The sequence below is a fragment of the Leptonychotes weddellii genome, chromosome 13 (assembly GCF_054177405.1).
Source record: "Leptonychotes weddellii isolate Sample4059 chromosome 13, ASM5417740v2, whole genome shotgun sequence".
Classification (NCBI taxonomy): Eukaryota; Metazoa; Chordata; class Mammalia; order Carnivora; family Phocidae; genus Leptonychotes; species Leptonychotes weddellii.
This window is the reverse complement of record NC_138381.1, coordinates 60691897-60704326: the sequence shown is the minus strand read 5'-3', so window position 1 is coordinate 60704326 and position 12430 is coordinate 60691897. Positions and strand designations below refer to the sequence as shown.

At 52.3% G+C, this 12430-nt stretch overlaps 1 protein-coding gene across 5 annotated transcripts in view; it reads left to right on the top strand.

Annotated features, from left to right (window-relative positions):
* OSBP2 (oxysterol binding protein 2) overlaps nt 1-12430 on the top strand; it is a 134200-nt gene that overhangs the window by 59780 nt on the left and 61990 nt on the right. The window contains exon 1 of one of the 5 annotated variants that reach the window (XM_081801801.1): nt 5442-5617. The exons of 2 other annotated variants lie outside the window; for them this stretch is intronic. In XM_081801801.1, coding sequence (XP_081657927.1) covers nt 5539-5617 — 79 coding nt within the window. In that variant the 5' untranslated portion in view covers nt 5442-5538. Of the gene's footprint in view, nt 1-5441; nt 5618-5934; nt 6087-9022; nt 9106-12430 lie in introns of those variants that run through there. 2 more of the 5 variants (XM_081801802.1, XM_081801803.1) reach the window with 2 other exon arrangements.

Below are 12430 nucleotides of genomic sequence, written 5' to 3'. Positions count from 1 at the left end.
GGGATCGAGTCCCGCATCGGGCTACCTGCTCAGCAGGGAGTCTGCTTCTCCCTCTCCCGGTCCCCCTTCTTGTGCTCTTTCTCTCTCTCAAATGAATAAATAAAATCTTTAAAAAAAAAAGATTTTATTTATTCATTTGAGACACAGAGATACAGAGAGAGAGAGAGAGAAAACATGAGCAGGGAGAGAGGCAGAGGGAGAGGGAGAAGCAGGCTCCTCGCTGAGCCAGGAGCCCAATGTGGGGCTCGATCCCAGGACCCTGGGATCATGACCTGAGCCGAAGGCAGACACTTAACCATCTGAGCCACCCAGGAGCCCTTATAATGGTCATTTTAATGGCTGTGTAATATTCCACCAAGCTGATACACTCTCATGTTTTGAATTATCCACTGATTTTTGTGCATTTGAGTTCCACCTTTATGCTATTACAGATAATGATGCAATGAGTGTCCTTGTACTGAACGCTCTTTGCTTCTCTTGAATTATTTCCTGAGGGAAAATTCCCAGGAGTCAGATTACTGAGTTAAGGGAAGCAACATCATCACAGCGCCTCGATGAGCTATAATATCTCTTTCTGGAATGAGTGTACCAATATTCTGCGCCACCAACAAAGAATGAGCATGCCAGCTTCACTGTCATCTCACTTGCATTTGGTGTTAATAATTAAATATACTTTGGGGCCATTTTAATATACTTAGAGGATACCTGCCTCAAGGCTGCTTTAATTTGTACTTTTTTAATGGCCAAGAAAGAAGGAGGAACATTTGGCAGTAGATCTGTATTTTCAATTATTTCTGTTGTTGCTTTCTTTAAAATGAATTTTTTAAAAAAGGAACAGTTGAAGACCAGACAAATGGGTAGTAATCCCTTGGGAATCCCAGCTCTTTGATAGTCTTGAGGGATTTGTTGGTCAAAGTGATATTTAGACCCCCTCAACAAGCAAAGGCCTTTTGGTCAATAACTGGTATAAGCGATTGAATGGGCCAGCTGGGCCAGCCACTTCTGGGAACAGAAAGGGCTGAGAAGAGGCCAGTATCCTCAGAGCTGCCTGGTGGGACCTGACCCCCGCTCTCCTCGGGGTCCTCCAGGCGACCTGGTGCTCAGGCAGGCCATTCCTTCCAAACACATGTGCGGGGATACAGTGCAGCCCCTGGCTCGCTCTAGAACAGCTAGGGAGGTGGCCTCTGGGGCTGCTACTATTAGCAGGAGGCACGTGCAGGCGGAGCCAGGCCAGGCACCGTCCCCAGTGAAATCTGTCTCGTGTTTGCCGTTTTTCAAACTCCCCTATTCCATCTTTCTGATCTGAAATAATCAACAATAAATTGAAAGTTTTTTCCCCCTCGGAAGTTTATTTTAATTGCCTAGCAACATATTATCATAAATTGCTCTCAAATTAATTCTTTGGCTCTGGTGCAGACTCATTTATTAATGATGATAGCAGTCAGCATCTCTGCGTGGCTATTCTTAGAACACTGCTGTTTTAAAGGGCTTCATTCTTAAGAAGTCTCCGCAAGGAACTTGTATGTTACGCAGACCTTTGGGGAGCTTGATTCTCCAGACAACACGGAAGGGTAATAAGGTGGTGGGGGTTTTGTAGGTTGAGCCAAATAGGGCTCCCGATAAAGTGGTTTTCATTGATTGATTTATCAATGAATTAATTTATCTGTTTATTCCTGTGCTCATTTATTCAATGTCTGCCTACCATGTGCTGGGCCACCCGAGAGGCTGGGAACAGTAAGAAAAGACCACAATCTCCGCCGTCAAGGAGTTTGCCGTCTGTTGTGGGAGATAGACAAGTAAATAGGAACCCCCACCTGAGGGCAAGTTAGGTCCTGGGAAAGAAAGAAGCCTGGGGCATTCTGGAAGCCCAGACTGGAAGAAATTCACCTGTGAGTCTAGTATTTTAACATTTCCGGGTATGGATAGTTTTCACACAATTATAAATATACTGCATGATTTGCCTTTTTCCTCAGCATTTTCTTTTTTTTTTTTTTTTAGCATTTTCTTTTTAAGCACAGTTTCTTATTTCTGCAGAGTCATCACACACGTAAGTCTGAATGGCTCCATGATATTCTGTGAAGTTGATGAAATAAACATTGGCCTGCTGTTAGGATCTTGGGTTGCTTCTGGTTTTTTGCAACAAATGGCATTGGAGCTTTGTGCCCCTTTCCCATTGTTCCCTTGTGATGAATCCCAGGGGATTCACCATTCTAGGCTGGAGGGTGTGGATGTGTGTTTGTGGTTCTGAGCTACCCCATGCTCCCCCACCCGCCTGAGGCCTCATACCAGTTTCCAGGGACCTGTTTCTCTGTTGCCTCCAGGACTAGGGTGGGCAACAAATACACCCACCTACCCCACGCACGCATGCCTGTGTGAATTTTAGTTGAGTGGATGTGTGTACCATATTACTGAGCAAAGGAGGGAACATACCGGAAACAGAGCCTGAATAACAATGTTCTGGTTGCGAGTGTAAGTGGGGAGGCCAGCCTCTAGGGAGGCTGTTGCAGCAGCAGCAGCCCAGGGGGGATATGACAAGGGAAATGTCACCATAGACTTGAGGGGAAACCAAAAACTCGGAAGTGACCAAAGCAACTTGATGAGGGGTCAGCTACAGCCTAGAGGGAGGGTTGCAATTGCCTCCAGGGTTGTCACTGCAGGGTATTTGTGGTGCGTGGATCTCAGGAAGGTCACAGAGTTAGTGCACTTGATTTTAGGATGTCATGTGTAGGGTGTTGGCGGCTGTGCACCTGGAGCTCTTCAGGAGCTGCCCTCAATGAATGAACACAGATGGGGGACAGGAGCGGGCTGGGGTTCAGCCTCACGCTCACACACATGGACAGGAGGGAAACTTTGACAGGCCTCAGGTAGCCAGCAGAGCTGTTGGAATTACCTGTCGGTCATCTTACACTCTATCTCTTGGCGTTCTCGCTGCTGGCTCACCTAAGACATTTCAGCTAATGTATCTTCTCCTTTAAGGACAAATCGGCACTCTTCCAGCTGTCTGTGAAGCTAGGTGGCAGATTTCTAAAGTATTTCACATGAGCAGAGTCTGATAGTTGTTTGATGTGACTTATAGCATAAAACAGTTATGGAGAAAGGAGAAAACGTGTGTGTTTACCTTAGTAGGACCGCATGATCCTCCCTTCCTACTTCTCTTTCCTATTTTCGTTTCCTCCCTGGCTGTGTATTGTTCCCTATCTCCTCTGCTATGCAGCCGGCAGCCAGATGCAGCTGTAAGTGAGGGGAAGTGGACAAAGGAAGCAGGGGCGGTGAGCCCAGCAACCACTCACTGTGAGGAGAGGCATGAGGTACTCAGCCGCTCTGCCCTCCATTCCTCAGCTCTGAGATGGAGGGCACAGCTCTGCATTCAAAAGATGCTTCCAGCTTCCAGAGTCTGTGATACACAGAGTATCTGGTTCAATATCCTGGGTTGGATTATTCTTCCACATGCAGATCCTTTAAAAATTATCTGTGTGTTTATGAACATTTCCCAAAGCACTCAGGACACTGTTATGGTCTCACCCCACTTTTCCTTATGAGGCCTCTGGGAGCCTGGGGAGCAGTATTCTGCATAAGGAAGCCCACAGGACATGGTTGAGAGTGTGTCCGAGGTCAGCCAGAAGAGGCTGGGTCCAAGCCTGGTGACCCTAGGCAAGTCCCTTTACCTCAGAGCCTTAATTTGCTCATCTGTAAAAAAGGATGTTGGTGGAACCTACCAGAGGCTATTCAGTGGGGATCAAATGAGGCAGTGCAAGAAATGTAGGTAAAGCTTGAAGCCCAGCACTTGGCATTCAGTCAGCATTCCACCACTGGTAGCCGTTTGCATTATTATTAGGCTCTTCATTTTGTAGCCAAAAAATCAAGGCCCAGAGTGGCTAAAGGCCTTATATCCCCTGGGCCAGCAAATCTAACGCAATTGCTCTAGATTAATTCTCTAGGTGGAAGAAATACTCAGTTGCTTCAAAGGCCTAGAGGGAATTATTGACCCAGCACCACCTTGCCTGAGTTTATTATAACAGGAGCTTCATTGTATATTTGAAAACCTTTAAATTGGTGAAACTTGATTCAGTTTCAATAGATTACATTTGATAGATTGTCTTGACTGAACTCCTGTGAAGAGGCGGTGTTGGAGAGGGCTTTGTCAGGGGTGGAGCTGGGGCTAAAGCCTAGTCCCAGGGCCCAGAGTTTGTCGGCCAGTGGGGAAAACAAGACCTAAACAGGGCAGAGTAAGGTGGGGGCCGGGGCCAAGAAGAGGCCCAGCCTGGGTTTGGACTGCCTTTCAGCAGCTGTGTGTGTATGCCAAGTTGTCAGTGTGGCTGGAGCCCAGGGATGGAGGGGAACAGGATGGGTATGCTGGTGGGGACTTAGAGACCACTGAGTGGACGTGTGACAGAGTCTGAGATACATTGGAACAGGATCTCTTGGCTGCTGTACTGAGTGTAGGCCATGGGGGGCATGAGTGGAAGCCGGGGACCTGCTGGGAGGCTCTAGGAGGGTCCACAGGGAAGATGATGCTGTGTCTGGCCTGGGTGGCAGCCGCGAGGGTGGTGAGCAGGGATGGGATCCTGGCTGTATTCTAGGAGTAGAACTTGTCCCGGTGTGCTGACCAACCGGAGGTGGGTCTAAGAGACCTAGGAGTAAGGGATGACTTCCAGATTTCTGTCCTGAGCAACTGGGAGGTTGGCGCTGCCCCTAGCTGAGGTAGGGAGGACTGGGGAAGGGCTAAGGACACAGGTCTAGGGGGCCATTGGGAGCTCAGATTTGGACAGTTGGGTTTGTGATGCCTATCACACACCCCGTGGAGAACTCCTGCAGACAGCTGGACGGGTGAACTGTGTTCAGAGAGGTCTGGGCAGAGACAGACCTTTGTCCCCAGGTGCCTGCAGCCCGGTGGTAGCAGTGGTAGCTGGATTCCTGGGGGCCCCGCCTGTTGCCTTCCTCCAGAACGGTGGATGGTGTCTGCAGGTGGTCAGACACAGGTGCACCAGGCACACCAGGCGCCACAGGGGAATCGGAGGGTGACCAGGTCTCAGAGGTGACCCCGATTTCCTGGAAGCACTGTCAGGCCCTGGGCCATCTCCATTTCCCACGTGCCCCTTAGCTCTCAAGGGCATCTTTCCCTTTGAAATAAAGCAACGCCAATCCCGCTATCTCAGGGGGCGACACCTTCGCTCGCATTTTCTCATTAACAGGGGACGTTTAACTAGGGAGCCCGCCCGACACCTGGGTCCGACCTGGGTGCCCTGAAGGTCGCACGGGCGAGCAGGTGGCGTGCGGGCGAGGGCAGCGCTCCCGGGAGAAGAGAGGGGGCGGCCGCAGCTCGCGCTCCGCTAGGCTCCCGCGGCGCTGACGGAGTTAACGGGCTCGTGCACCGGGCGGCAGGCGGGCAGCAGCGGTGCATTGTGGTAACGCGGCGCCGGGACGGCTAGCACCGCCGCCTCCGCCGGGAGGCCCGCCGAGCTGTGCGCGCGTCCTTGGGAGACCCTGGGCCCGGCGCTATGTAGCGCCCGGCCGCTCGGAGGCCACCCCGCCGCGGGGATGAAGGGACGCGGCTGCTGGGAGTCGGCCTCCGTGCGCTCCTTCTGCAGCTCCGGCTGCCTGAATAACTTTGAGAAGGGTTAGTGCCGCCCGGCTTCCGCCCAGAGGCCGGGCTCCCCGCGCACGCCCGCCCGGCTTGCTGCATGATCAGTGCACGCGAGCCTCTGATGTCACTCCCTCGCGGCGCGGGGAGCGCGGGGAGCCCCGGTACCCCGCCAGCGTGTACTCTCCGGACTCACTTCTGGCGCGGGGCGTTTCGGAGAGAGGGCTGTGGCTAGAGACCCGTCCGCCTGATTAACCCCAGCAAAAAGGAAACAAAATATAATCCAGAGATTTCTGGAAGTAAGGGGCGGGAAGAGGAGGTGCCTGTTTAATCCACCCACCTACCCTTCCTTCCCCAGAGTCGGCTTGGGGCCCTGGCAGAATTGCAGCTTTGTCCACAAGGTCCTCGTGCTGGGGCCACCCGTGGGGGCAGCTGTGCTCAGTGCATGACCAAACCAACTTCTCTTTGCCCTTTGAGCAAGCTGCGGCAGATCGGGAGAGTCCGTGTAAGTGGCCGCCTGGGTTTAAGCAAGGACCAGGCTTGAGGATGCACTCCCAGGCGTCTGTGGTCTCGAATGGCACCGGGGTAGGCAGGCATGCTCGCTTGAGAGCCCTTCCTCAGCAGCTGTCGCTAAGGTTGCAGTCTTGCAAACTGGTTAAGCCTCTGCCTGCAATTCCTGATGCTTGAAAAACTTGCATTCGTTGGGGATTTTGCACGAGTGAAACTTGCTGTTTACCTTTTGTTTCTGTTATAGTTTGAGACTCTAGGGAAAAACTAGGATTCTTTGACTCTGTACACCTAGAAGATACAGACGCCGTTAAATTCACTTAGCATAAATTCATTAGAAAGAGCTCCTTTTAGAAATTAACTATCTCTGATCTGTAATAAGCCTTGTAATTAATTTTGCTGACTGGTCACACTAACGGCTTCATGAGGCCCTGGTGTAGGGCAGACATCTTCGAAGTTGTGGACTCCAAGCCTCAACCCTGGAGTCAGGTTTAATCGTGCAGATTCTCCTGAAAACACCATCTGAAGTCTCAGGGTGTTTGTAATTACAAACATTTGAGATTTATTTTACTGGGAGCTGTTGCTGTGCTCCATCTTGAGAATGCTTTACAGAAACTGACAAGTAAATTGTGCATAGAGTATGTTTTCTGGTTTTAGATTGGTGTTAATTTCCAATTTTTATTTTAGTTGGAGCATCCTTTCGAATGCAGTTTTGTTCTTAATGAGAAGTTTAAATGTTCCTTTTATCACTTTGCATGAATTTATTCTGAGGATGAATTTTGGAGTTTATTTAAAAAAAAAGAACGTACAGTTAGGTGTTAGTTTTTCTTCTATTGGCCTGCCTGATGATTTTCTTGGTTGCCATTCTCTAGAACATTTGCTGCTGGCAGGGAACATTGGGCCTGGTATCCACTTGCTTTCTGCTTGGTTGTGAGAGGATGCTCATTTTTTTTTGAAAGGTTTTATTTATTTATTTAAGAGAGAGCGTGTGTGTGTATGCACGAGCAGGGAGGGGCAGAGGGAGAGGGAGAAAGAATCTGAAGCAGACTCCCCATTGAGTGCAGAACCTGACACGGGGCTTGATTCCACAACCACGAAATCATGACCTGAGCTGAAACCAAGAGTCGGACACCTAACCACTGAGCCACCCAGGCGCCCCGAGGGTGCTCATTTTTGTCTGGAAGCTCAAACAGCTGTACCTCAGGACCGATGGCAGAGTAACCTCTTTGATTGCTAGACCTTCCTTCTTACCTTTCCTGTGACTGTCCCACTCTCCACAGTGGGCCTGGGGATGAGGAGCTGAGGACGTTGTGTGGGGGAGGGGATGGTGCCTAGCACAGGTCCTGGAGCGGAGCCTCCTGGGCTGTGGGAGGAGGCCCAGGAGCCAGCACAGTGGTCAAGTGCAGCCAGGATTCAGCCCCAATGTCAGATGCCCTGGGGGCAGACTGCAGAGGGAGTCCCCTCTGGTGCCCTGTGTGAGTCAATGCCCTGCAAGGCCAAACAGAACGTTTCTGTGGGCAGGATGATGCTTGCCAACCTGGCCAGCTAAAAAGAGCAAAGTGAGGAAAGCAGAGATGGGGCCTTTGGGAGGCCTGGTGAGCGGGCTGTTCTGGGAGGTGGGGGCCTCGTGGGCCCTCACACTGTGGGTGTGGCAGGCACGGGTATGGGGCCCTCATCCCCAACTTGCAGATGAGGTGAGACTGGCCTTCTCGTTTCAGACACATTGAAGGGTATTGCAATGAGAGGCCACTCCAGACCCATTTCCCCTTAGAAAAGGGTCCCAGTGAAATTGTGCAGGTCGAAGAGACAGCTGGGCTCGCAGCCTGCCCTGGGGACGAGGGGCTGAGGTCCAGGCGGTGATCATTTAGGTGGCAGGACAGCATATGAGCTTGTGGAGGTTCATCACACGGGCTGTTACTCTGCAGGGGGTGGGGTTCCCACAGTGGATCTGGGGTGTCAGGGGGCCTGAGTACCTATCCTGCCCCTGCTGCTGGGCTCTGTCACCATGGGCAAGTCCCTGTCCCTCTGTGGGCCTCGGTGGCTCCCACCTCTGTAAATGACGGGGGAGGAGTGGGTTGCGAAGGGCTGGTGTCTCTATCTTGCTCTCAGGTCCGAGCATGTGAAGAGGAGCCCCAGGGAGTCCGTTGACGGGAGGCCGCTCCTCCGTGGGTAATGGCCTGTTCAAACCACACCCCCGATGCTTGCCTGACCTTCAGCTAGCTTCTTCGCCTTTTTGATTTGCAATTTTCTTGTCTAAAAGAGGGCATTAAACCTACTTACCTGGCAAGGTGGCTGGGAGGTCAAAATGAGATAATATATATCCATATCTTCTATTCAATCAATCAATCTGTGTGTCTCTGTGCTTCAAACAGGGCTGGGAACCACAGACAGGGAAATGCCCATTCAGGGTCGCTCATAAGCTCTGAATTCAGCCGTTGGCAGCTCACTCATTGGCTTGTGTGTGCACGTGTGTGCGCAGTTGTATATAGGACTTCTGCATCTTTTTGGACTGTAAAGTTCTGAAAGAGCACAAAATAGGGACCCCCTTGCCCTGGTAAGGTAGACTCACCAGAGGTCCGAGCCAGGTGACCTTGGCCTGCCCACAGCACTGCTGAGGTCGCCACTTTCCCATTTGTGGCCTCAAAGAGCCCCTGCGGACCCATGAGCCAGCCTCCGCGTCCTGAGTGCAGCTCTGATTGGCTGTGCTCGCACGGTGGAGATGGGGGATGGGTCACGGAAGTGGGAGGGGGTCAGGGCAGCGGGAACCACCAAGGGCAGGTGCATGTGGTCAGGCTGGTTAGGTGTCTCTGCTCAGGCTCCCAGCGGACTCGGTGGCATGCACGCTCCTGCTTCTGTGTGGCTGTGATAGGACAGCCAGGGCCTCTTGTTTTGATGAAGATTGTTTGTTTGTTTTTGCATCTCTGAGGCCTAGGACAGGAACCGTTCTCAGAGAAGCAGCCTCACGGAACATCAGCTGAGAATAGCTGTTGGATGTGGTATCCTTCAAAAAGTCACAGGTGGGGTTCTTTTATGTTCATTTTGGGGCTTGTCAACGTGTCCGATCTTGTGTTCCCCTGCATTGTGTTCCCAGGTGTCTGCTGGGGTCCTTGGGAAGAAGGACTGAGGCATGAAGTGAGGGACTAGCTCTCTGTTCTGATCACTTTCTGTGTGTGTGCAGAATGGTCCCCCCCAGTGCGGTGCCCCGAGATTAGCATCTGTGACCTCACCGGGCCTGGCCTCACTGCCCGCCCAGTCCAGCTCACACTCTGCTCTACCCACTCAGCCGAATGCCCTTGCTCATCCCTCACATGTTAATCAGATTCATCTGTTGAGGCCCTGTGCCCATCCTCGTTCCTCCTAAAGCTTCCCCAAACCCCTCAAGGCTGAGACCTCTCCTGGGCTTCCCTTCTGCAGTGGCCCTGGGTTGTTTGAGTGCAAGTCTTGCCCTCCTCGGAGGCTGTAAGCACCCAAAGGTGAAGCCTGGGTTTCACCTGTGTCTGTGATTTGCCCCCCCACCTCTGCCCCCCAGCACTTGGCACTTTTGCAAGTTGCTGTTCCATAACCAACCCACCAGCATGGGAGTGAATGGAGGGAAGGCCATCTGAGGCTGAGTGGTCAGGAGCATTCTTGGCTGGTGTTTTCCCCTCCAGCACCGCCCCCCCGGGGGTTTCTCCTGGTTCACCAGAACTCTCTCGACTAAAGATTAGAGCAGTGGGTGGACTCTGTCCCGCTCTGCCCCTTAGTAGTGTTACTATGGATGGCGAGTGGCTCCCCTGTAACCGGGGAAGCTCAGAGGAGTGAGGAAGGGGGCCTCCTAGGGGAACATGAGAAATCATAAAGAACTTCCTGGAGGAGATGACGCCCAGATGGGTGTTGGAGGATGAGGGTGAGTGGGCAGGTGGAGGATGGGGACAGGCAGGTGCTCACTTAGGTTTAAGCAAGGCGAGACAGGCAAGAGGTGGAAGAGGGCCTCACTGGTGGGTTGGATCTAAAAGGATGGGTAGGCAGGAAAGGACATGAGCTCTGCTGGCTCAGGAGGTGGAGTATGGCTTCTAGAAAGAAGGCTTTAGGGTAGCACTGACCCAATTTATGTCCTCCCTGGGAAGGACATCTGGCCTCATGAGTGGTCACCATTACTTGGTGTGATGCATGGAAGCAGGACATTCTCTCACATACATGTTACCTTGGGGGAGCCTCTGTCTGCATACCGCAGGATGGGGATGGCGAGCAATATGCATGAGAGCCCTCCTCCCTGCCCCTTCCTGGCACAGGGTAGCTGCTCGTCATTATTACATTACTTTTGGGGGCTTGAAATGAGGGGGAATGTGAAGCCCTCCGTACACATAAGGGGGCTTAATCAGTGGTAGCACATAAGATGATTATTGTATCATTGTACTGTATCATTCTATAGATGGGGAAACTGAGGCTAAAGGACTTTCCCCAGATCACAGGCTTAAGTGGGACCCAGAGCCTGCACACTCCGAGTGCCAGCACTTACGACGTGTCAGTGGGATGGAGGGTCCAGGTGCAGGGGAAGGCCAGCAAGGGAATGGTATAGACCGAGAATCTGCGGGACTCTGAACAAGCCTGGCCTGAGGAGAGGTCCAGTGGGTGGTGAGGCTGGGGGCTCAATTTCTGGGGCAAGACCTGGGAAGTGTAAAGTGTGTTGATTTGGGGGGCGGTGGGATTCCTTATTGAAAGAGGCTAAATGCCGGGGGGGGGGTTCAAATGTTTCAGTGCTTTGAACAGTAAATGGTAAGAGAAGACAGTAAATGGTAAGAGAAGACAGAAGTGAGGTGAGAAGTAGGTAGGCAGGGAGCCCTGCATGGAGGGTCCACTGTGGGCAGGTAGCTAAGGGGTGGGTTAGATGGGCTGCAGGCAGGGGTGCAGGTAGAGAAAGCAACATGTTGGGGGCACTGAGGAGCGCTGAGCATGTGGGTGTCATTGTGTGTGTAGGGGGGCAGGCCATCAGGTCGGGAGAGTGGAGAGCTAAAGGCAGGAGGTGGGGAGGAGAGTGGAGAAAGGTGGGCCGAACAAGCTTCCCCCAGTGCTTCTGATTGGCTGTGCGGAAGCCTGTGTCCGCCAATGGGCTTTCTGTCTGTGCCAGCTCCGAGCCCCTGGGTGGCAAGTGGACTGCGGTGCTGGATTTGAGGACTGAGAGGACAGGGAGTCGTGAACAGAAGTGACCTCTACTTCGAGGACAGTAGAGAACTGAAGCTGCCCAGGCGCTCGTGGCTGCATCCTTGAATAGCAGCATCCCAGTGAGGAGGGTATTGGCAGCATGGAGGTGACAAGGCTGTGACGGGCCCTGGGCTGCCCCAGCCAGGGTTCTGGTGCCCCTGGTGGCCCCAAGGAGCCTGGAGAATGTAGTGTGCTCTCTAGGGAGCTGGTTCACTGATTATTCACATGTTGGTGTGCAGGGCTGTGGTGAGCCCACTTGGTGCCCATCTTTAGAAAAGGGCACCCCTTCCTCAAGATCTTTTACTTCCACTGACCCTGAAACTGTTGTAATATACTAAGGTTGTTAAAGCAACACGCTTTTCTTTCATTTGCTGTTATAACAAAAACAAATCTGCAGTGTCCATTACGAAAGGTGCCCCCTGTGGTTGTGCAGTGAGCAACCTGCTCAACCAGATGCAACAGCCCTGTTAATATCAACACGTACTAGGAGCAACGATTGGCTGGCCCTGAGGATTATACAATGATCTCTGTTGCCTCTAGGCGAAGCGAGAGAGGGCTGCCCGGGTGCCACACCAGGAGAGGTGACTGCAGGGGGGCAGTCCTACAGCAGGTGGCACTGCCCTCTGCAGAAACAAGTCGTTCTTCCGCCGCCTGGTTTTCCTGTAAAGTGCCAGTCAGCTCAGACCGGCAGCAGCATCTGATCAAATAGATGAACAGTATGAATAAAGATGAAGTTATGGGCCTTGGGCTGCCAAAGATAAAATTTCCTTTTATGTCCTGCTTGCCTCTGACGTGTGTGTGGAATAATGATACCTGACGCACATCTTGAGAAATCAGAGCTGCTCAGGCTGGATGTGTGGTGAGGTCAAAGGAGGCCATAGGCTCGGGGAAGGGGGGGATCCCCACGTGGGCAGCTCTCTGGTGTGCCTCGTGTACTTGAGGCCAGAGGTGGGAGCTTGTTAGTGGACAAATGTTTTCCCTGAGAGGCTAGAACTGACAGCCAGCAAAGCCCCCTGGGTCCCATCCTCTGCCCAGGATATTTTTATGTCAGAAGCAGTGCAGTTTGTCCAGAGGGGGTACCCCTGGAGCATGACTCTTGGCTCATTGACCATTTGGCAGCTGCTTTTCTGCCTGATGAAATTCTGCACCGCCCCCCCCCCA